This window comes from Misgurnus anguillicaudatus, chromosome 21 (genome assembly GCF_027580225.2).
Source record: "Misgurnus anguillicaudatus chromosome 21, ASM2758022v2, whole genome shotgun sequence".
Classification (NCBI taxonomy): Eukaryota; Metazoa; Chordata; class Actinopteri; order Cypriniformes; family Cobitidae; genus Misgurnus; species Misgurnus anguillicaudatus.
The window spans coordinates 7340334-7365775 of record NC_073357.2 but is presented as its reverse complement, the minus strand read 5'-3'; the positions used below and the strand labels follow the sequence as shown (position 1 = coordinate 7365775).

General features: G+C 36.8%; 1 protein-coding gene across 1 annotated transcript; it reads right to left on the bottom strand.

The window, feature by feature from the left end:
* Positions 1 to 443: 443 nt before the first annotated feature.
* Positions 444 to 21325, bottom strand: ankdd1a (ankyrin repeat and death domain containing 1A). Its single transcript, XM_055183319.2, has 15 exons — positions 21032 to 21325; positions 18524 to 18627; positions 16519 to 16617; positions 16157 to 16255; positions 15851 to 15955; positions 11885 to 11983; positions 11077 to 11175; positions 10844 to 10942; positions 7407 to 7505; positions 5803 to 5901; positions 5625 to 5723; positions 5461 to 5556; positions 5183 to 5378; positions 2132 to 2263; positions 444 to 1083 (listed from the first exon to the last, which is right to left on the bottom strand). Exons 1-15 carry the CDS (start codon positions 21231 to 21233, stop codon positions 1022 to 1024), a joined length of 1689 nt encoding a protein of 562 aa, XP_055039294.2. The 5' UTR covers positions 21234 to 21325; the 3' UTR covers positions 444 to 1021.
* Between the last annotated feature and the right edge of the window lie 4117 nt (positions 21326 to 25442).

Genomic DNA, 25442 nt, shown 5'->3' with positions numbered 1-25442 from the left:
CTATTGTCTCCGAATGTATTCACAGGAATCAGATCTATTTTAAGCAATAAAGCGCTCACTGTCTATTGGTGAGGGAGTGAGGAGCTGTAGCTCATTTGCATTTAAAAGGTACACACACAAAACAGTGCTTTTTTGCTCCCATCCAAATAGGGGCATTTTGGTCATGCTATAATAAATGATATGTGGGGTATTTTGAGCTAAAACTTCACAGACATATTCTAGGCACACCTGATAGACTAATATTACATCTTTTAAAAATTGTTCAACTTCAATGACTGACTGTTCTGTCCTGTTTAATCCACATGCAGGCGCTCTGTTACGGAGAACGAGTACAGCTTCATTTTAAACAAACAGAAGTGATACACATCTAAACGACAATGCCTATCATCTTTACATTTGTAATATACGGTATTAGTACATTTGATTCATTGACTGGAGTCTGACACTTTTTATTGTATTTTTATGTGTCAATATGAACTTTTCAAGACCTGTTTCAGTTCGCCATTCAATTTGAAATTAGGGAGACAGCCCTGAACTCCACAAATACTTCCAAATCAGACCATATTACAATTTAAACATTGAACATCACAACCAATGTTTATCTAGTTCTTGTTTCTGCAGGCCAAAGGTTTTCAGCATATTTAAATACATCAGCTCAGAAATACTGTGGTGGTGTTTATTCTTCTTCTAATGTTGTAGCACCACATACAGTATATAAAAGTGTAACATTTGCACAATATAAAAACAATATACAAAAGTTCATACATGTTACAATTGACCAATATAATTTGATAAGATCAGAAACAAATCTATTATTATGGCTGAAAGTGTTAGGCTTACATCATGACCAAAAAACGGCTGGAATCCTTGATATTGGAGAAAATACACCTGTGATGCTGGAGGTGCTAAAGTGTTTATCCGGAAAATGTTCTCCCTTTTTAGCACTGTGGCTGCATCCTGGATGTTTTCATTCAGTGGTTCTTGTTTCAAGAGTTTACTTCTGTTTGGGGAAAGCCAGACTTCATGTTATACAACATTTTTTGTTAGAAGATGGATCTGCATTAGCCTGCTGTCGCACACTTTCTGTTTGAAAAAAAAAGAAGAAAAGTTTTAGTCAGTAAAAGTGTTACAAATATGAACCCTTATTTCATAGCTCTGTTGGGCAGCGTCCTAACCAAAATGCATAAATAATTTGAATTCATTTCGGATAAAATATCAAGGTTCCCACATCTTAGTTAACTTAAAATTCAAGGACGTTTCAAGGATTTCCAGGTCCAATATCCTCAAATTCAAGGACTAAATGTGGGGACACTTTTTAAGTGAGAGCAAGGTTACATCGTGTTACCTTTACAGATACATTGTTACAGTTCCCTTAAAGGGAACTTGCGCTGCGTCACTGCGGTAACACTTTGGGGATGCCTCCAGGGGTAAGTGCGTCTGAATGTGTATATCAAATTCAACCAATGGTGAGGCTTAACGACAAAGACAGGGTGACGTGGGAGCCAGGAAGTATATCGCTATCTGAAATATTGCCAAAGACGGCGTTACAGGGACGCAGCAAGTATGGCAAGGGAGATGCAGCGTCTCATTCCCTTCTCAGGGAACAACAGTTACATACATAACCCGAGACGTTCTCATGTGTCAAACACAAATATGCAAAAATTCATTTTGGTATGAATCAACATTCGAATACAGAAGATATAAGCATTTAAAGTAAACAGTTTAGCACGTGTGCTTAAAAAGTCTAGAAATTTTATGATATTATCCTACACTACACAGGGAATAATATAGATTTTTTTTCCAGAAAACTTCTTGTATAAAATAGATTCAAGCACTTTCAATGACCTGTATCTACGCATGTATATTTTCAAAAACTTCCCAGGCCCTTGAATTATTTCCCCAGATTCACAAACTTTCAAGGATTTCAAGGACCCGTGGGACCCCTAAAATATGGTGCAAATATTTATATTTTTTGCATCCTAGGATTCCAAATTTTCAAGAAATTTTTATCTCGACCAATCAAACCATACATCAATGGAAAGCTTATTTATTCAGCTTTTAGATGATGTATAAATCGCAATTTAAAAAATGAACCCTTATGAATTATCATGAACTTAAATCGTGACGTCACCTGCCAGATCTGTCCTTGCGATTCCCATCAGACTTTCGTATAAGCCCTTAATGGGGTTTCCACCAGCGATGATCACACCGTGCAGCCAGATCAGCAGCATTCTGTGTCCGTGCTCCTTGTAGCTCTTTGTACCTTTTAAAATTCAGATTTTATTATTATTACTACGGTAAAGATCAACAGCATGCTGCTGTCCATTACACTGAACACAAAGAAGGGCTGCATTCGCTTACTAGAAAGTAACAAAAGGTCCAGTATGCTGGACAGGTTCAATTCTACTATGATGGTATTTTGGACATATACCATAGTAATACCATGTTTATTGTACATCTTAAGCCGGAGTATAGTTTGTGTTTTATGTGTAGTCAAACTAAGCGTATGGTCAAACACACAGCCTTGCATAGCATAGTTTATTTGACTCGTACGTATACACAGACGTTCCACACATACACATTGCAACAAAATGCAATGCGTCTCTGGGCTACATTCTCTTGTTTGCGCATGCGCAACCTACTTGTAAAAAGTATGCACGGTTACCAAAATCTGGCGCGCATACTATTCTGATAACGAAATTTGCATCAGTGCACTGTACGTGGACCTTGTGTATGCATAAAATGGAACTATACACTCACCTAAAGGATTATTAGGAACACCATACTAATACTGTGTTTGACCGCCTTTCGCCTTCAGAACTGCCTTAATTCTACGTGGAATTGATTCAACAAGGTGCTGAAAGCATTCTTTAGAAATGTTGGCCCATATTGATAGGATAGCATCTTGCAGTTGATGGAGATTTGTGGGATGCACATCCAGGGCACGAAGCTCCCGTTCCACCACATCCCAAAGATGCTTTATTGGGTTGAGATCTGGTGACTGTGGAGGCCATTTTAGTACAGTGAACTCATTGTCATGTTCAAGAAACCAATTTGAAATGATTCGAGCTTTGTGACATGGTGCATTATCCTGCTGGAAGTAGCCATCAGAGGATAGATACATGGTGGTCATAAAGAGATGGACATGGTCAGAAACAATGCTCAGGTAAGCCGTGGCATATAAATGATGCGCAATTGGCACTAAGGGGCCTTAAGTGTGGCAAGAAAACATCCCCCACACAATTACACCACCACCACTAGCCTGTGCAGTAGTAACAAGGCATGATGGATCCATGTTCTCATTCTGTTTACGCCAAATTCTGACTCTACCATCTGAATGTCTCAACAGAAATCAAGGCTCATCAGACCAGGCAACATTTTTCCAGTCTTCAACTGTCCAATTTTGGTGAGCTCGTGCAAATTGTAGCCTCTTTTTCCTATTTGTAGCGGAGATGAGTGGTACCCGGTGGGGTCTTCTGCTGTTGTAGCCCATCCGCCTCAAGGTTGTGCGTGTTGTGGCTTCACAAATGCTTTGCTGCATACCTCTGTTGTAACGAGTGGTTATTTCAGTCAAAGTTGCTCTTCTATCAGCTTGAATCAGTCGGCTCATTCTCCTCTGACCTCTAGCATCAACAAGGCATTTTCGCCCACAAGACTGCCACATACTGGATGTTTTTCCCTTTTCACAACATTCTTTGTAAACCCTAGAAATGGTTGTGCATGAAAATCCCAGTAACTGAGCAGATTGTGAAATACTCAGACCGGCCCGTCTGGCACCAACAACCATGCCACGCTCAAAATTTCTTAAATCACCTTTCTCTCCCATTCTGATATTCAGTTTGGAGTTCAGGAGATTGTCTTGACCAGGAGCACACCCCTAAATGCATTGAAGCAACTGTCATGTGATTGGTTGATTAGATAATTGCATTAATGAGAAATGTACAGGTGTTCCTAATAATCCTTTAGGTGAGTGTACTTCCATAACTAAAATGGGACTATTTTTGTAGCGTAAGGAAAGCCTTTAGGGGCGGTTTTCCGGACAAGGCTTATCCTAGTCCCAGACTAAAAAGCATGTTTGAGCTGCCTTAATTTAAAACATCTTGCACTGACATATATTAACATACATTAATGTCAATATTTTGTCTCAAGATGCACACCCGCATAGTTTTTTTTGCAAGGCATGTTTTGTAAAAGCTAGACTTACTAATCTTAACCCTCTCCGGGAAACCGCCCCTTAGTGATTTTATTTTTTGAAAGTTGTGTTGATACCTAGTTTTTCAACTTAATACTTGTATTGTGTGGTAACCGTTTTTTATAAAAACATTAAGGTACTTGAAGTTGTGCTGTATCGTAAATAAGTCACTGCTAAAGGGAGCATAGTTTGTTTATTTAAGTGTACGCGACCCTACGCGCACAGTTGAACACACAGTGTTACAAAGCATTGTTTTTTTTTCATTTGTACGTGTATACTGACCACCTCACACAAGCATAAAAACTTTTTTTGTAAATTAAAGGGGCCATGACACAAGATGTCAAATAAATCTTTGGTGTCCCCAGAGCACATGTGAAGTTTTAGCTCAAAATACTATATAAATAATTTATTATAGCATGTTAAAATTGCCACTTTGTAGGTGTGTGCACAAAATTGGGTGTGTCCTTTAAAATGCAAATGAGCTGATGAAAATCAAACACTGATCACAATGATGGTGGTTTGTTGCAATTAAAACTCAATTGTGCTTTTCTCTGCACTAAATGGCACTGCTGTGGTTGGATAGTGCAGATTAAGGGGTGGTATAATTATAATAAGAGCTCCTTATGACATCATAAGGAGAGCCAAATTTCAAAGACCTATTTTTTCATGTGCTTGCAGAGAATGGTTTATCAAAACTAAGTTACTGGGTTGATTTTTTTACATTTTCTAGGTTGATAAAAGCACTGGGGACCCAATCATAGCACTTAAACATGGAAAAAGTCTGATTTTCATGCCATGGCCCCTTTAAGGAATTTTGATTAAAAAAAGAAACAACTTTTATGCAATACTTCAAAATGCACATAAAATCAGTGTGATGGAAAACCAGCTTGTGACTTATTCCACGACACAGCACAGCCTCTTGTATCTTGCTTGTATTAAACACATATTAAATATCTATGTTTTCTATTAAATGAATTTCATGTAGTCCACCTGTCCACTGGTGTTCAATAGCTCGAATGTGTGCTTCTGAGAAGTTCCAGTGCTTGGCCAGAATTTTCCATTCGCCAGGTTTGAGATATTTAGTGGCCAGTTTCCATAAGATAGAGCGAATGTGTTGCGTCTCCTGCTGATGGTCCTGTTTAAAGCTGACACTGATCAGACACTCAGAATCGCTCTGTACATTCTCCTGTGGTGTGTAAAAATATCAAATACGGCATAATTGTTAAAAGAGAAAACAATGAAACATTTTCATATCTGATGTATTCTACCTTTTCCCATTTGTAAAATCGATCAGCTTTGATAATCATGTCAACGACATTCACGTGGTTTCCCCTGGATGCAACATCTAGTGACGTCTTTCCTTGCTGTAAAAAAATAGTGGAAATTATAGATTTGTCTAATTGTTTTACATATGACATCATGACTTGCACACCTTGTCGGTCAGATTAAGGTTGACTCCGGAAATGAGGATCATCTCGGCGATGTTGTGGCGTCCGTGTTCTGCTGCTATGTGCAGAGCTGTTTGATGGCGCTGTAGGAAACATTTAGAATTGTTGCTTTCATTTCAGGTGCTAAAAAGTTAGCAAAACGTTAAAATAAGCCAGACTCACGTTGTCGCAGATGTCTAGGTCGCATCCGGCCTCGATGAGAAACTTGACTATTTCAGTGGAGTTGTTGAGTACAGCCAGGTGCAGAGCTGAGGTTTGTTGCTAGTAAGGATTTTATATAAGTAGAACTAGTAAAGGTAGTATTTGGGTCAGTGAAACTTCTAAATATTTAATATTATAACTAGATGTGTTTAGAACTAAATCTCAAAACCTACTTCTAAAATGTGATTAAATGTCATCTTGATGTAGGGTGCAGACTGTAAACACAACTTCACGGTGAATGACTGGCCCAAATCTGGGACCAAACAGGGCAACATAAATGTCAAATGTACATGTATTTATATATACACTCACCTAAAGGATAATTAGGAACACTATACTTATACTGTGTGTGACCTAGAGCCAGACCGATAAAGGATTTTGAAGGCCGATACTGATACAAAAATCCGATATTCCGATATATCGGCCGATTTTTTTTTTTCAGAAATGCGCAACAAATCATTAACGGATTTCCCTAACATTAGTTATTTGTGGTTATTTATGAGTTTTAACTCAAATAATATGATAATGCATTTTAAAAAGAAACTTGTTTCTTTTATTGTCTCGTGACCAACTCACCATGAACTCACTTAACCGTTGTTCTCTCTGCCCGACTCTGGCTGGATCAGCAGGTTGCAGGATGTGTGGCATGTTATACACAAGTGTTGCCAACAGGGAGGTTGTAGAGTGCCCTCTGGTGGACAAACTATATAACAGCAACACTCATGACATGGTTGAAGGCTGTTTTTTTAAAATATTCATTTATCGGCCATTATGAATGCCGATACCGATAGTTTGGAAAATGCCTACTATCGGCCGATAATATCGTTCAGGCTCTAGTTTGACCCTTTCGCCTTCAGAACTGCCTTAATTCTACGTGGCATTGATTCAACAAGGTGCTGAAAGCATTCTTTACAAATGTTGGCCCATATTGATAGGATTGCATCTTGCAGTTGATGGAGATTTGTGGGATGCACATCCAGGACATGAAGCTCTCATTCCACCACATCCCAAAGATGCTCTATTAGGTTGAGATCTGGTGACTGTGGGGGCCATTTTAGTACAGTGAACTCATTGTCATGTTCAAGAAACCAATTTGAAATGATTCGAGCTTTGTGACATGGTGCATTATCCTACTGGAAGTAGCCATCAGATGATGGGTACATGGTGGTCATAAAGGGATGGACATGGTCAGAAACAATGCTCAGGTAGGCCGTGGCATTTAATCGATGCCCAATTGGCACTAAGGGGCCTAAAGTGTGCCAAGAAAACATCCCCCACACCATTACACCATTGCATTAATGAGGAATTGAACAGGTGTTCCTAATAATCCTTTAGGTGAGTGTACATAGTGCTTTTGAAGTTTCATTGCTTTACAAGACAGATTAGACAGGGGAAATTATTAAAGTCAGTGTAAAGTCATCTCAGAGAATTGTTTCTAAATGTTAGATGTGCTTCTCTCCCTCAAAGCTTTGTCTACATTTGTGCTCAATCAAATATGAAGTCAAACCTGACCATTTAAAGTCCATTTCCAGTTAAGACTCTCAACTAAAGGTTTTAGTACTCACGGTGTCAACTGAATCCAGGTTGATCCCAGCCTGAACCAACAGTCTGACCTCTCTGTCTGAGCTGTGCTGTGACACCAGATGAAGGGCTGTCCTGTTTCTCTATAGGAACAAACACATTAAAAATATTTCCACTCTTTAAAGGGCACATAAAATGAAAATCTGACTTTTTCCATGTTTAAGTGCTATAATTGGGTCCCCTGTGCTTTTATCAACCTAGAAATTAAAAAAGATCAACCCAGTAATTTAGTTTTGGTAAACCATTCTCTGGAAGCATGTGGAAAAAATAAGTCATTGAAATCTGGCTCCCCTTGTGATGTCAGAAGGGGATCTTATTATAATAATACCGCTCCCTTAATCTGAACTATCCAACCACGGCACTGCCATTTAGAAATTAATTAGAAAATAATTGACAGCAGAATTGAGTTTCAATTTCAACAAACCGCCATTATGGTGATCAGTGTTTGCATTATTAACTCATTTGTATTTTAAAGGGCACAACCAAAAACGGCACATTTTTGGTCACACCTACAAAGTGTCCATTTTAACATGTTATAATAAATTATCTACGTGGTATTTTGAGATTAAACTTTACATATGTACTCTGGGGACACCAAAGATTTATTTGACAGCTTTAAAAGGTCTTGTGAAATGTCCCCTTTAAATGATCAGACTGATGAAAAACTAAGATAATACACAATGACGGTGGTTAAATGTTGATACTTTAAAACTTGCATTGTATTATTTTTGCTATTTTGTAAATCAGTTGGGATTTGTGAGTTGATGAAAAAAATTTAATAATTTAAATAATTTAAAAATTTAAAAAAATCTAAATACTAACAAAAATATATAATGTATTTGTTTATCATGTGACCATTACAGAGCATGCGAAGTGGAGTGTCTTGTATCACACTGAAGGGGCTTATTTTGCGATAACAAAACATTAAATATTAATTTAAAATATTTTATTTGCTCATTTTTAATGAATGCAGACCTTCCATAAGGAAAACCTGTTTACTTTTGGTTTTAAGAAGAGACAAGACGTTCAAATGTCACAAACACACTCTTTGGTTGTAAATATAATTTTTAAAAAACATATTTATATACTGTACCAGTCAAAAGGATTTGCGGCATCCGGGTTACGTGTGTTATCTCGGAATAACGAACCTTGGAATGTCGCAACTGGCCAATCAGAATCAAGCATTTTAGAGTGCCATGTAATAAGTAGCAATAAAAATCAATGTTTTAGAAAGAAAACGTGCTATTAAATTATTTAAATGTTTACTTAAAATCTCGGGGGGTACTTTAAGTGAATTATTTAGGTAGAGTGGATTCAGCTGACAAAAATTTGACAAAAACCCCTGGTGTAAATAATAAATGTACAAGCAAAGTGAACAAAATCAATCTTTCATTGCAGGCAAAATAGATGTACACTGCAAAAAAATGATTTTCAAGAAAACAAAATCTTAGTATTTTTGTCTTGTTTTCTGTAAAAATATCTAAAAATTTTTTAAATTAAGATGCTTTTTCTTAAATTTAAGTGATTTTGTGCATAAAACAAGCAAAAAAAAATCTGCCAATGGGGTAAGCAAATTTTTCTTTCATTTTTCTTGAATTTAGTGTTTAAGAAATTGTTCAAGATTTTTTTTGCTTTTTTTATGCACAAAATCACTTAAATCACTTAAAGCCGCTCTATGCATTGTCTGCGTTTTTGTCAAACAGCGACCCCTAGAGTCGCTGGAGAATACTTGCAACTGTCGTAATTTCCCACTCTAGTACTCCGAAGATAATGACCAGGTAATGTTTCACAATTTCATACAAATATTAGGCTACTGCATAGTCTACTTAAAGGCGGAGTCCACGATTTTTGAAAAACGCTTTGGAAAATATAGCCAATCAAATCAAATGAAATGCCGGGTTGCGTATGTGTGAGGTGGGTCTATCAACAGAAGGTCCAGATTCTATTGGGGTAGGGGCGTGTTTGTTTAGGTGATTTCAAATATCAACATTGGCTTTCAAACATCATGGACTCCGCCTTTAACTACAGATTATGTTAATAGGATAATAAGAAGTTTATTCCAAGTGTAGAGTGCATATAATAATAAAGTACCGCGTTTGCTAGCTTATAACGTTTTTACATGATTGCAGCTAAATCACCAGTAAACATTACAAAATGCCATGACAAAGTTAATTGTGTACGTTGCATTATTTCATAACGTTGTTCGTTATAATGTCACTAGACATGATTATTGCTATTTATCATAATAGTTTGCAAATTGTGCATGTTTACACTATTTACAACCTCTAGGCTTATTTATGTCCTGATCATTATCTGAGATATTGGCAACTGTTGTCATGATAATCGCATGACATACTACAAGCAAGCGCAACAACATACAACATAGACCGCAAACAAGTTTACAAATGAGAGATTTACTTACTAGTCCATCAACAAGATCGCCAGATCAGCATCCCATCCAGTGCTGTCTTTTAGCTCACGCCAACGAGTAAAAACCTGACCAAATTGGACTCTTGTCCCGTTCCTAACGCGGTCAGATTCTCTTTTCCTTCTCTCTTTCGAACGCGCTTTCTTAACTTTTAAATCGTTTAGCCATACGTCTCAAATTCGTTGTTGTTATAGACTTGATCAACTTCATGCAGCGCTGCAAGAACCGACAGCCGGATGACGTCAAAGTGCCGTCTCGGATCATTGTCGCGGTACTTTGACGTCATCCGGCGGTCGGTTCTTGCAGCGCCACAAGAAGTTGAACAAGCCTAACGTGTGTGACGTCGTTGCCGTAAAGCAAGTTGTGATTCTCGCGAGATTTGTCAGGGGTGGTTCTCTCAAGCTTGCATTGCTGGTTTTGCTAGCGGTGTCCTCCCCGAGCTTCAACAGAAGGATGATTCGCCTTACTATGACTTTGTTTACCACTGAAATAACTTTGAAGCTGTTATATTAAGGTAAAATAACTGCATAGTGTGTCTTTAAACAAGACCAAGATACTAAGAAATTGTTTTCTTAAAAATCCTTTTTTGCAGTGTAGGTCCTTTTTTAAAATATCCAAAAGGTTTTAGTTTCATTTTATAGTCAAATAAAATGAAATCAGAATGAATGAATTGCAGCTACGTTCTTCACTATCAACAGATGACGAATCACGATTTGTTTTACGCTTTTCGAAGGCAATGATGGGGGTCTTGATGTAGGCGAGTCCAACTCGAGGGCGAGTCAAGAGCAAGACCAGAGATCGAGTGTCGAGTCCGAGTCCACATCAAGCTTCATCTGGACTCGGACTCGACACTCGATCTCTGGTCTTGCTCTTGACTCGCCCTCGAGTTGGACTCGCCTACATCAAGACCACCTATCATTCTTGGTCTTGACTCGGACTCGACTACAACATTACAATATTCTCGTTCTAAAGAGAAACGGCATTTCTACTTACGTTGGTAGGTTCATTGACATTGCAGCCAGACTCCAGCAGTAATCTAATACACTCATAATGTCCCTCTTCAGCTGCCAGATGTAAAGCTGTCATGCCATCCTGAGGAAACATCAACACTTAAGGTTCAGTTTAATAACATTACAATTAACTAACAATAACCAATACTCCTACTAATCTTATCACATGTCAAGTTCAACATTTAATAAAAGTTCACATTAAACAGTCTGACTTACAATGTTTTTTTCATCAATGTTCTCCCCCGTTTCCATAATCTTCTGGAGGACTTCGCTGTGGCCATGCTTAGCGGCCAAGTGCAAAGCTGTGTTCTCCTCCTGAAGTCACCAAACATCACATTTACAAATCCACTCGTCTTTCCTTTAACTATACAAAATTGGATTTGTAGTAAGAATCTTATGGTCTTGGATCAAGGGTCATGGGGGTCTGGCACTGATCTGGTTCTGTGATATACTGTATGTCTGCTTCTATATTATAGGCAGCCCAGCTTTGGTCTAATTCTGGGTCTTGGGTAGTCTAATATAGGCCTGGGTCTAGATCCAGGCATTTTTGCAATTTAACTGGTTCTGGGTCTTAAAACGTCAGGCATTGATTTTTTTCTTGGTTATATAGTAGGAGGTTCACCATTAATCTGGTTCTGGGTCCTTGAGGTCTGGCATTGATCTTGTGCTGCCTGGGTCATATAGACTCTTGATCTGGGTTATAGGTGGCCTGGTATTGATCTGGTTTTCGGTCAAAGGGAATTTGGCATATGTGTAATTCTGGGTCTTAGGAGGTCTGACATGACATACACATTTACTATTTCCACCCGTTAAATTATCATGATCATTGATGTTTGATAAAAAACAACAATAGTGATTGATTGTTGACCCTGAGTGTCTGGCTTCAGTGTTCTGGTTCTTAGGGGATCTAGTTTCATGGTCTCGACTTGCACATCAAACAGAGTGTTTTGGGTTATATAAGGAAAATAACAATATCTAGCTGTATGCAACATGAAGGTGTAATCTGTGTGTCCTGCTGTCTTACCTTGTCCTTCAGATCATGTGCACAGCCCATACCAATGAGAAACTCCACCACCTCCAAGTGTCCATGCTCTGCGGCCAAATGAAACGCTGTCTTGCCTGACTGGTAAACAGATGAACACAAGTGAGAACGGCACACATTGTCCCGGTGTGCATAAAAACTTTCATCTTTGCATCACGTTATCGGTTGTAAAACTTCACCGAACTGTACTTTATGCGGTTATAGACTAAAATGTTGGGTCATGACAGCCCAAGTGGAAAAAGTGCACTAAAATACACTTTATTTAAGTACACTTGATTAATGTACTATTTTTGAACTTAATATAAGGGCACCTTGACAAGACACCTTCATAACCATGACATGACACATGACACAATATGTTTCTTGACCTCAACTACAGTGGTACAAATTGAAGAATAGTTAAGAAACTCCCTAGCTTTATGGGATAACATTACATTGAACTGTTATTAAAGGAATAGTCTATCCATTTTCCATATTCAACTATGTTATTACCTTAACTAAGAAGAGTTGATACATACCTCTATCATAGGGTGACCATACGTGCCATTCTTCCCGGACGTATCCCGTCCAGGATTTCGGTGCGTCTTCCGGAAGTCGTATTTGTTGACCACATACGACATTCAGTTAAAAACATAAGATATACAATCGTAGTTTCATTCTTACCTTAAAATGTAACGGTTCCTTTTCTGTAATAATAATAATAATCCTCTATGACAAATACGACTTCCGGGAGACGAACACAAAATCCTGGACGGAACGCGCCCGGGAAGAACGGCACGTAAGGTCACCCTACTTTATCATCTTAGTGCGTGCACGTAAGTGCTGTGGCGCGCGGCGACACTTTGATAGCATTTAGCTTAGCCCCAATCATTCAAACAAAATAAAACGCAGCGCCTTTCCAAGCGGATCCAAACGGGCAACTATATTGCATGGCGGAACAGCACCCCCGGGAGCACCTCGACCCGGCGCAGTAACACTCTCAGCGGATTTTTCAGGCGAGTCGAAGTACTCCCAAAAGTGTTATTCCGTACAATATAGTTACCCTTTTAAATCCGCTTAGAAAAGCGCTACGTTTTATTTTGTGCCACCATACTTGCTGGTATAACTACTCATCTTAAATAGGAAAAACGTTGATGTGTTTGGTCACTTCTAACTTTATCTCTGTTTGGTACCATTGAATGAATGGGGCTAAGCTAAATGCTATCGAAGTGTTGCAGCGCGCTCCAGCGCCCACGCGCACACACACAGATGACAGAGGGATGCATCAACAATTCCTAGTCAAGGCAATAACATATTTTAATATTGAAAATGAGTAGACTATTCCTTTAAAACCTCAATAAGTGTTTATACTACGCCAAATAATAGGGATGCACCGAATATTCGGCCACTGAAATGAAATGTTGTGATGACGCAAACCGAAACCGCGACCTGCACGTGCTTGTCTGAAGTAACATGTCTGCGGTGTGGATGTTTTTAACCACAAAAAGGTGCTAAAGTGAGCAGCTTACTGTACGCACAGAGGCACATGCGGTTGAATGTGTCCGGTTAAGATGTGATCATCACAGTATGCCCTTCAAAGATCAGAACTCTTGATGTGTAAACTTTAGAGAGAGTCGCGCTAATGTTTCCCATACTGTAGTCCATTAACATACATTTGGCGAATAAAGAAATGAAAAACAACGTAACGTTTTTATGTGGAGCGACTGTTTATGCTGCTCTGTGTGCGCGCGTTTACGTGCCCTCAATGGTGCACACACGAGAGACGCGTTTTAAAAAAACAAGCGAACATAAAATCTTTCTGTTCTTGACAGGGCACATATAAACAAAATTATCTCGACAGTATTCTTTTTCTAATAAAAACATTTGTTTACTTTATGTCTTAAGTGTATTTATAGATTACAGTCAGAAACCAGTCTGTGCTTATTTGGTCTTAAAGAGACAGTAACCTCAATCAAACTACTTAAGTCTGTGTCATTAATGTTAATCAAACAGCCAAAGACAAAAAGAAAATCACTTCTGTAGTTGTAAAAAATAATAATATATTTAATTTATGAAATAAAGACAGTGTTATGATTCATTTAATTTGATTTCTGGACATAATGCTAATTTCAGACCTTATTAATGTACAACTTTGTTCTTTTTTATTAATGTTTGCAATTTCTTTATTTGTTATTAGATTTTTCCCACCCTCTTTTGGCTGATCTGAAAAATATTCCGATCTGTGCCTCAAAAACTGTAATGTGATCCGAACCGTGAGTTTTGTGATCCGTCACACCCCTAGTAAAGTTAGTACACAGTGATAGCCATAAATGCAATTGTACTAATAATTGGCATAATAATTTCTTTCGGTGTTTCGGTCTTGTTTTCCCTTTTTTTCGGTTTTCGGTTTCGGACAAGAATTTTCATTTTGGTGCATCCCTACCAAATAGTTTTAAATACTTTCAAAAAAATGCCACAGACACGTCAAAATATTACACTTAACTTTATATATGTGCGAAATAAATCAAATATCAGACGCACAGAGGGTTCTGAAATTTTCTGACATAGAAAAAAACGAACAAAATATTTAATTAAATTAATTAAATGTAATTAACTGTTTTTGCAGCGATATGGACCCAACGCTGCATGGCTTAACCAACCATTGTACTGTTTGCCTTTAATTTCTCCAAATACAATAAAATATCATTTTATCAAGTATTATTATTTATTTATTTATTTATTTATTTATTTATTTTATTTTAATTTTATTTAACCAGGAAGGTCCCATTGAAATATCTGTATTATGATTGGATGATTGATTTTACTTCTCTAAAATCTAATATTATAAAAAACCAACACTATGAATGAAGAATATTCATGACGCTGTTATAAAACTATTTGACCAAGTATTAACACTTAATAACAGTGGCCAGTTATGTTGTCATGGTAGTGTCAATTTGTCATGACAAGTTATGATGTATTGATTAATGTCAAGTTGTCATAAAGGATGTCATCTTTGCATACGGACTACCGGCACATCCGGGAACTTGACTGTAAATTTCGTCACCGCCCCTTTTTGGGGATAAAAAAGCAGACCTTCCATTGGCTTCCATTCAAAATAGCGGAACAAAGCAACGTTTTTACACAGACGACATGCGTAAATAACTTATGAAATCACTCAGATTAAACATGTCGGGTATTTATCTGTCCACCCTGCCTGCCATAAGAGCCCGAAAGATACATTAACACATTTAATTTGGTCAATATAAAAACATGTCCCTTTCATTCTCACAGTGTCAAATTTGTGTAACAACGCCATCCAGTGATTGCTGGAAATATCGCTAAGCCAGTTAGTTGTACGGCTGGACGGAAAAGTGCACTCATTACTCTAAATATAAAGACATAATATATAAATACGAAGTAAAATCATTTACTGTCTTCCCTGTTGACCCAATGAGGTACGAGTAAATATCCGGGTAAGACACCTCTGGCCAATAGGGAGCGTTGTTACACAAATTTAACGCTGTGAGAGTGAAAGAGACATGTTTTTATATTGACCAAATTAAATATGTTAATGTATCTTTCGCGCTCTATGGCAGGCAGGGTGGACAGATAATTACTCAACATGTTTAATCTGAGTGATTTCATAAGTTATTTACGCCTGCCGGCTGTGTACGAAGGTTGCTTTGTTCCGCTATTTTGAATGGAAGTCAATGGAACGTCTAGTGTGATTTCCCCCAAAAGTGGGCGTGAACCTGTTCAGAGACATTCTATGACATTGCGCCGGTTGTGCGTATTAAAAATGACATAATTGAACAAATGACACTTAATGACAGTTGTCATAAATTCAGGTTTCATGATTATAAATGAAACCTGAGTCATGATTATAAAGGTGTCATGTCAGTCTTATGAACAACCCTTCAAGGAAAGTGTTACCAAATATCTAAATATAAACTTAAATATACTCACCTTGTCCACTTTATTAAGCTGCACATCTTCTAGATCTTCCATGATGTACTCCAAAACATTGATGTGACCCCTCTGGGCTGCACAGTGCAGGAGATTTAAGCCATTCTGAGGACACAACCAAAGAGAGGACTGTTCGACCAATCAGAATTCCCGAATGAAGGCCAATGTACTCACATCAGTGTCATAAGTACGAGTTAGTGTTTTATAAACGTCTATTGGCATCACAACAAAGTGCACACTCAACCGCAATCTCAAGTGAGCTACGCTGAACTTGTCAAGGATTGTTACCAATGAATGTACTCTTACTTGGTTTTCACATGTGAGCTTCGCCCCAGTTGAAACAAGGATCTTCAGGATTGACAGGTGACCAAACCATGCGGCCAACAGCAGAGCGTTCATGCCAAACTGAAAAACAAACACGACCACAGCTCATGTGTACATGGTCGCACAAGAACTGTATTAGCATAAGTCAGTGTTTCCCAACTCTGTTACTGATGGCACACAAACAGTGCACGTATTGGATTTCACGTTTCCAACATCTGACCCAATTAACTGTTTGTACAAAAACAGTCTGCTTATCCGGTTTGTGCCACTAGTGCAAAAATGACCAACTTCACCTTTAAGGACAAAGATGATCAGTGGTCAGATTGAAAGCATGTGACACGTACGCTGTCCATATCATCCAAGTCCGTGTCGTGGTCCAGAAGTAGACGTAGTGCCTGCTCACTGCCCGCTCCAGCTGCCCAGTGCATGGCCTTACGGTTCATCTGAAAAGATAAAACATTGGCTTGCCATGGTAAATTTGGCCAAATAAGGGTCATATCCTGTCCTTTGTGTTTCAATCACTCTACTGGAAATAACAAAACATTCCAGACAGAGAAACTGGTGGATGGCAACATCCTGCGATACAACTTCCTATAAACATTTATTATTATAAAAACTGTTTGTATTTCTGGTACAATGTACACATCCAGCTCTGTATAAGCAGACGTGTCAGTCTGGTTTCTGTAGAAACGGCTGTATTGTTTACATGTTTTCATTGGTTTCCATGAACTGGAGGGTTTCTTCATGGTACAGTAGCTAAGTTTACACGCAACCAAACAATCTGATTGAAGGCTCAATTCGACTGAAAAGCCTTCGTGCAAACACCTTAATCGAACCGATCGACATAAGAGTAAGCATGTAAACTTGTGCACATATCATACGCCTTAAAATTGTGCTTATGTTCACATCTTATATTTACACCATATTTACGTATCACATGATAACTCATCACAAAAAAACATCCAATACAGCAGACGACTTCGGGCCAGATCCGTGCTGAAGTCAGCAGCTCCGTTCAGCTATTAAGAAGTCAGCAGTTCACCCAAAAATGAAAATTACCCCATGATTTGCTCACCCTCAAGCCATCCTCGATGTATGTAATGAATTATCTTTTTTTAAACAAACACAATCGGAGTTATATTGGAAAATGTCTTGGCTGTTCCAAGCTTTATAATGGTAGTAAATGGTGCTTTCGAATTGAAGCCTCAAAAAGTCCATCCTTCAATCCTTCACAGAAGTAATCCACACGGCTCCAATGGGTTAATAAATGCTGTCTGAGGGCAATTGATGTGATTTTGTACAAAAAAAATCAACATTTAAAACTTTACAAGCTAAAATAACTAGCTAGTTAACAACCGACGCACGTTAACGAAAGAGTGTGTATCCAAGCGTATGACGTAGGGCCTCGTATCCCTCATCACATCTTTATTATGTCTCGTACGCTACGTCCTACGCTGGAAACCCCTTTAAAAATGGACTTCAAATCAAAAGCACCATTTAATACCATTATAAAGCTTGGAAGAGCCAGAACATTTTTTAAGACTTTTTTAAGATGTCAAATAAATCTTTGGTGTCCCCAGAGCACATATGTGAAGTTTTAGCTCAAAATACCATATAAATAATTTATTATAGCATGTTCAAATTGCCACTTTGTAGGTGTGTGCAAAAATGTGCCGTTTTGGGTGTGTCCTTTAAAATACAAATGAGCTGATGAAATTCAAACACGGATCACAATGATGGTGGTTTGTTGCAATTTAAACTCAATTGTGCTTTTCTCTGCACTAAATGGCAGTGCTGTGGTTGGACAGTGCAGATTAAGGGGCGGTATTATTATAATAAGAGCTCCTTATGACATCATAAATGGGGCCAAATTCCAACGACCTATTTTTTCATGTGCTTGTAGAGAATGGTTTACCAAAACTATTTTCTTGGTTGATCTTTTTCACATTTTCTAGGTTGACCCAATCATTCCACTTAAACATGGAAAAAGTCAGATTTTTATGCCATGGCCCCTTTAATATAACTCTGATTGTGTTCATATAAATAAAGATAATCATATACATCGAGGATGGTTTGAGGGTGAGTAAATCATGGGGTAATTTCAATTTTTGCTAAACTATCGCTTTAAGGTGTTAGCAACGCGCATTGGGAATGGTGGCACGTGCTGCACATTCTGCAAATCTTTCATAACATAAATCAATAAAACAGCATTGTATCATTTCTTTCTTCTTAACTCGATTATATAACTGCACTTTTGTGCAACAGAAAGGTTCTGTGGATGTTAAAGGGTCTTTATAGAACCATGCAGCCCAACAAAAACAACTTTATATTTAAGTGTCCATATCTTACCTTGTTTTTGACTTTGACGTCCACCCCTCCTCTAACCAGCTCCTCCATTTTATCTGTATCGTTTCTCTTTGCAGCATCGTGAAACTCCTTCTCTGATTTCAGCACTGGGGTCACAGACGGTCACAAACATCAGCATTGATGCTCACCTGCATCTTCTTGATGCTTCTCTGTCTCTGGACTTTAACTCTAGCTGTATTACAAATACTACTTGATTCCTGTATTATACTTTTTATAAATTTTTGTAAGACGTCAGACAGGAATAAATACATTTTTATCTTTTAGGGTGTAAACATACAAGCAGATGGTTTCAGCAGTAACAACATACAACGGCTTTCGTGGAACAAACGTTACTTCCTGTAAACTCCGCAAATAATAAATAACAATAAAAGAGTCCTTTAGGAGTAGTTTATTTCTGATAAGAAGCAAAATAAACAACACGGCAAAAAATTATTTTCAAGAAAAAGAATTCTTAGTATTTTTTCTTGTTTTCAGTAAAAATATCTAAAAATTCTTAAATTAAGATGCTTTTTCTTGATGAGCAAAACGACCCAAGAAAATAAGTCTAGTTTTTAGATGAAAAATATCAAATTTAAGTGATTTTGTGCATAAAACAAGCAAAAAATATATTTTTTTTTTGCTTACCCCATTGGCTGATTTTTTTTTTTTTTTTGCTTGTTTTGTGCACAAAGTCACTTGAATTTGATAATTTTGGTTTAAAAACTAGACTTACTTTCTTGGGTCGTTTTGTTCATAAAGAAAAAGCATCTTAATTTAAGATTTTTTTGATATTTTTACTGAAAATAAGACAAAAATACTAAGAATTTTTTTCTTGAAAATATTTTTTTTGCAGAGAAGCAGATTACCTTAGTTCAAATCATAGCTGTAGCTAATCAAAAACTACACTGAGATAACATTACGGTGTAAAAGGTGTACACTGCAAAAAATTATTTTCAAGAAAAAATGTCTTAGTATTTTTGTCTTGTTTTCAGTAAAAATATCTAAAAATTCTTAAATTAAGAAGCTTTTTCTTGATGAGCAAAACGACCCAAGACAATAAGTCTAGTTTTTTTTAACCAAATATATCAAATTTAAGTGATTTTGTGCATAAAACAAGAAAAAAAATCTTGAACATTTTTCTTAAACACTAAATTCAGGAAAAAAATCAAGAAAAATTTGCTTACTCCATTGGCAGATGTTTTTGCTTGTTTATGCACAAAATCACTTATATTTGATATTTTTGGTCCAAAAAACTAGACTTATTTTCTTGGGTCGTTTTGTTCATAAAGAAAAAGCATCTTAATTTAAGAATTTTTTGATATTTTTACTGAAAACAAGACAAAAATACTAAGATTTTGTTTCTTGAAAATATTTTTTTGCAGAGAAGCAGATTACCTTATTTTAAATCATAGCTGTAGCTAATCAAAAACTACACTGAGATAACATTACGGTGTAAAATGTGTACACTGCAAAAAATTATTTTCAAGAAAAAAATTCTTAGTATTTTTGTCTTGTTTTCAGTAAAAATATCTAAAAATTCTTAAATTAAGAAGCTTTTTCTTGATGAGCAAAACGACCCAAGACAATAAGTCTAGTTTTTTTTAACCAAATATATCAAATTTAAGTGATTTTGTGCATAAAACAAGAAAAAAAATCTTGAACATTTTTCTTAAACACTAAATTCAGGAAAAAAATCAAGAAAAATTTGCTTACTCCATTGGCAGATGTTTTTGCTTGTTTATGCACAAAATCACTTATATTTGATATTTTTGGTCCAAAAAACTAGACTTATTTTCTTGGTTCGTTTTGCTCATCAAGAAAAAGCATCTTAATTCAAGAATTTTTAGATATTTGTTACTGAAAACAAGACAAAAATACTAAGAATTTTTTCCTTGAAAATAATTTTTTGCCGTGTACAATGCTAAACACAGATTGACTGCCAAACCTCCCTTCTTATAACAGTGATCCATGATCGCAGTCTCCAATCGTCTTTAGGAAACCAAAACATTTGTTATTTTCGACGAGGAACTTGTTCCAGAGTTCAGTTTTGCCACTAGCCAGACCATTAAACAAACATAAACCGGAAGTTAAGTTCCCCCCAGACGCGTTACCGCGACAACGCGCGTGCACCAGATGAAACCATTGGTTTTGTGAACATACTTTGGTTTCTTTGAAATTAGCTATAAAAATAAAACTAAATAAAAGTTAAATAATAAAATAACATTTACCACAACTACGCACAAATTATTATACGCACATATTTTATAGCTAAAGTCACAACTTACAGTTATACTGTATACATTTAGTGGGGCATTGCTTTGCATTGTAGTGGTTCGGTATGTCATCACACATTAATTATATATAAACAAACAAATACAAGAAAAAGTCGTACACACAGATCCTAGTACTAAATTAACGTTAGTCTATTATTGACTCAACCATAGCACACACAATTATGCATGTGTAATGATAAAGTGTTAATTTTTTACACATTTCTGTGATTTAACTCACATATATCGTCTTCAGACACCAGTCCGTCCTCCATCGCTATCCTCTGATGATGTGTGTCGTCTCGGACAAACGCATCTTTTGATAAACTGTTTGATCCTTTGATGCGATATCTGCTCCTCTCAGTGCTGATCTCAAGTCTGCCGCTTTGGGAAATCGCGAATGAAAGTGAGCTGAAGGGAGAGAAGGCTTGGCTCATGAACATTAATGATGCCGTGTGTGGACGTAAATGGCATCCGTCCAATGGTGAAGCTTTCCAGAATAAATATTACCTAGCGTGTGTGACGTTTCTTTATAGTTTTTCAATGACAAAGGCTATGCATATGAATATTAAATAAGTTGTACGGACGTTACTTGACAGACCTCCAATGGCGAAAGGTTGGGTATGAATATTAACAACATGGGCGGTCGCCTTATTACCGTACATCCGGGACGTTTGTGCTTATGCTGCAAATGTTGTTTGATAATTTATAATATATAAATGTATTGTATTTACTTTTAAGCCTTTTCCCTTCTTCAAATTCAGCTTTTATGGCAGCTCCATTTTTATATGCTACGATTACATTGCATATGAATACAGCTTAGGACTAATGAATAAAACATCTATATTAGTAAATAAGTAGGCTAGTAAATAAAACACGATTAAATTAACAAATGCATATGATTTGCTGTAAACTACACCTTGTTGATATCATATACTGATCGTGCATGTTTGTTCATTAATTCATACATTTTATTGGATATTTACATCATCTAATGCTTTTCTTTATTTTGAGCTATATAACCTTTTTATTTTCAGTACTTGACAGGATTAATTAGCTTTACAGGATGAATTACTTTCTCTTTGCCATCATAACTTTATTCAGGTAAGGCAGACAATCGCGCTCGTGCACGGCAATCGTGTCGCGTGTGTGAGTACGCCCTTATTGACAGCTGTGTCTTCATACGTTCATGTTTATTTCAGATTTTCTGGGTTGGGTTTTGTTTGTCTGTCTGTCTGTTGTTGACGTTGGGTAAACTAATATCATAAATGCTTTACAAATGTTGACTTATCTCAGCACACGAGACCTGACGTACGTTATAAAGCCACATCTCCACTAGAGAGAGCTGCAATTCAGATTAGTGTGTGTCAATTTACTTACTAGCATACAATAATGTTGGCTAAACTTAATCCCTGTAAAAACTGCAGTATCTGTTTTAAAGATACCAAGCTAATGGAAATACAATTACATAAGTTATTGCTTATTATTTCTACTCTTGCATAATTTTTACATCAAAGTGTACACTGAATACTGCGTACTATTTTTAAAAGTATAAATTATGCAAATGATCTTTAACAGTAGCATTTTACATTGCAATTTATGCTAAATACATTTTGTAGAAATTAAAGCTTAATGAAATAAGTTTTTTTTTTAAATTAGAAAATATATTTAGTTTGAACCTTCCTATGTTAACATTTAAAAATGTATTTCAGGGGTAACAAATACATTTCTAATTGTAAAACCCATACTGCAAAAATATATTTATCTTGGCCAAAATATATAAGTTTGTTGAAGTATAAAATGTACACACACACACACACACACACACGCACGCACACACACACACACACACACATTTAATTTGAACCTTTTTTAAACCTGTTATGATTTTCTTCCAATGCATCGTGAATATTAATGTTTTAAAATATATTTATTTCTAAATTATATTTCAAAATATACAAAAAATGGCCATATTGGTGAAAAATAAATTTTTGTAAAAATATTTCAAAATATATTTCAGCACATATATTTTTTGCCCATTGTCTGTATATTTTAAAATATTTTTTAAATTATATTTGAAACTATACAGTACTGTGCAAAAGTCTAATGCAGGGTTCACACCAGACGTGGTAGAGGCGGCAAGCGTGAGTGATTTTCATGTTAAGTCAATATAAAGACGTGATTAGGCTTCTAAAGTTCAGCGAATTTCCGCGCCGTCTTAACCAATCAGGACCTTGCTGTAGTAGTGACGTGATTACAGGAAGCGAGCGGAGTCTCAGCTAAGTTGCGAAGCCCCTCCCATGACGCAAATATCCGCGTGAATGTCTCGAATGACTAGAATTTCAGGCGCGAATGAAGCGAGTAAACTCAAAATGTTATGTACACACCAAACGCGGGGCATCGCGTTACTCGCTCTAGATTACTCGCGGGATTTAACTTCATGTCATGCAAATGTTTAGCTCGAGTTGAACTTCGCCCAAGTTGAAAATATTCAACTCGAGCGAAGAATTCACATGACACGAAGTTAAATCCAGCGAGTAATCTAGAGCGAGTAACGCGATGCCTTACTCGCCAGAATTTCCGCGCAAATGAAGTGAGCAAACTAATGTTACGTACACACCAAACGCGGGGCATCACTTTACTCGCTCTAGATTACTCGCGGGATTTAACTTCATGTCATGCAAATGTTTTGCTCGAGTTGAACTTCGCCCAAGTTGAAAATATTCAACTCGAGCGAAAAATTAGCATGACACGAAGTTAAATCCCGCTAGTAATCTAGAGCGAGTAACGCGATGCCTTACTCGCTAGAATTTCACGCGCAAATGTAGTGAGTCATATGTGCATAGATAAAATGTGTTACGTACACACCGAACGCGAGGCATCACTTTACTCGTTCTAGATTACTTACTAGATTTAACTTTGTGTCATGCAAATTTTTAGCTCGGGTTGAATATTTTCAAATTGGGCGAAGACGCGTTTAAGGCAAATAGCGCATGTTTTCGCTGTAAACGCGGCACCCATATCGCGTCATTCGCATCGCCCCACCCGAGGACGCGTCTGATCACGTCTTTGCATTGACTTTGTATGTAATCTACTCGCCCAAATCGTTGAGCTTGGGTCTGGCTTAAAGCCACGGTAAAATGTTCAAGCGTCCAACTATGCCCGAATAGCTCGTTTTTGCCGCCTCTACCGCGGTTGGTGTGAATGCACCATAACCACCAGCTTTGTTGTTTTAGCAAAGTTTTAATGTCCATCCATATTTATTTTTCACTCTTTTTATTAAGATACAAAAGAAATTACAGGAAATATGTATACAGAATAAAAAAAAATGAAACAATTTTAGGACTAAATGTCTTCTTTAGGCATCAGTCAGTATTTAATGTGACCTCTCTTGGCACAAAACACATCTTGAGCTTTTTTGAGGAGACTGAAGTCCTGAAGTCATTCGATTAGAAATTAGGATTTAATTTCATTTAGGTTTAAGAGATCCTGCAGCATATTGCTCAAGTGTAAGGGGAGTTTCCCCTTAATACTCGACACTTCAGTTTATATGTTATACTGTTTTTAATACTACATACACATTTCCTGTATTTTTTGTTTGTATTCTAATAAAGAGACAATAAAGAGATAAATGATCACTATACCACTGCAAAAACAACAAATCTAATGGTGGTCCAAGACTTTTGCACAGTACTGTATATTTTTGCTGTATGGGCACAGAGGTCAAATCATGGGATACACTACACTTCTACTCTGTAGTGCGCCTCAGTAGTATGCTACAAATTTGGCAGTAGTATGTCATATGTGCATAGATTAAATTTGCATATTGTGATATACAGTACATTACAGAAATAGTATGAGTACTGTAGTATGGTAGTAGCCTATCCTATTCTGAACCTTAATAGGCCTGATGTTTTTAGTATATAATACACTGGGGGCAGTAGGGTGGCAGCTCAAATTTAATCAGATCACACCAGCAGAGGGCGATTGGTGAACCTAAACTAAAGTACTAAAGTAAGTCCACACAGTATTTCTAAACCACAAACAATAAAAAGGGGAACTACCAAATTTGCTAATATTATATGAAAACGCTCAAATGGCCTACCTATGCTATAGGCCTACTAAAAGCACACCAACATACATTTAAACCAGAAGTGTCTTTTCAATGTGTGAGAAAAGGCAGACGTCTGTGCAGTTGTGGTAATCGGGCAGCGATCAGTTCCGCATTAACATTATTTTCAATTTACTGAAGCATGAGTCTTTAAACACAATATCTGCCAATACTGGTGAACACATTACATTTATATTTAAATCCTTAATCATCTTTCAAGGTTTTTGAAAGATAAAATGTATGTTGAAAGGTTTGTTGGCTAAAAATATTTGTCAAGGTCAAATTGAGATCAAGCACAGCTCGAGAATAAGGATGCTCCAATGGTGCTATTGTGAGAGAGATAAAAATTGTTAATTTGCATTATTGTTGTATTTACTGTGACTTTCAATAAATAAAACCTTGAATTTATACAAAAACAAATATTGAAAAAAGGACCACAAATGTTCTGTCATTTTAAAGACGTTTTGCCTTTATTAAGAAAGCAATTATTTCCATTTTTTGCACATTTTATATGCATTTAAGAGTTTAGAAAATATTAGTC

What these genes read in the sequence shown, in the direction of transcription:
- ankdd1a (XM_055183319.2), bottom strand. Translation starts at nt 21,233, where the DNA reads ATGTTCATGAGCCAAGCCTTCTCTCCCTTCAGCTCACTTTCATTCGCG. An exon ending in ACGTCAAAGTCAAAAACAAG is followed by an intron (nt 16,618 to 18,523) that starts GTAAGATATGGA and finishes TTATCTTTTCAG; the next exon opens with ATGAACCGTAAGGCCATGCA. An exon ending in ACCTTAATCTGACCGACAAG is followed by an intron (nt 5,557 to 5,624) that starts GTGTGCAAGTCA and finishes ATTTTTTTACAG; the next exon opens with CAAGGAAAGACGTCACTAGA.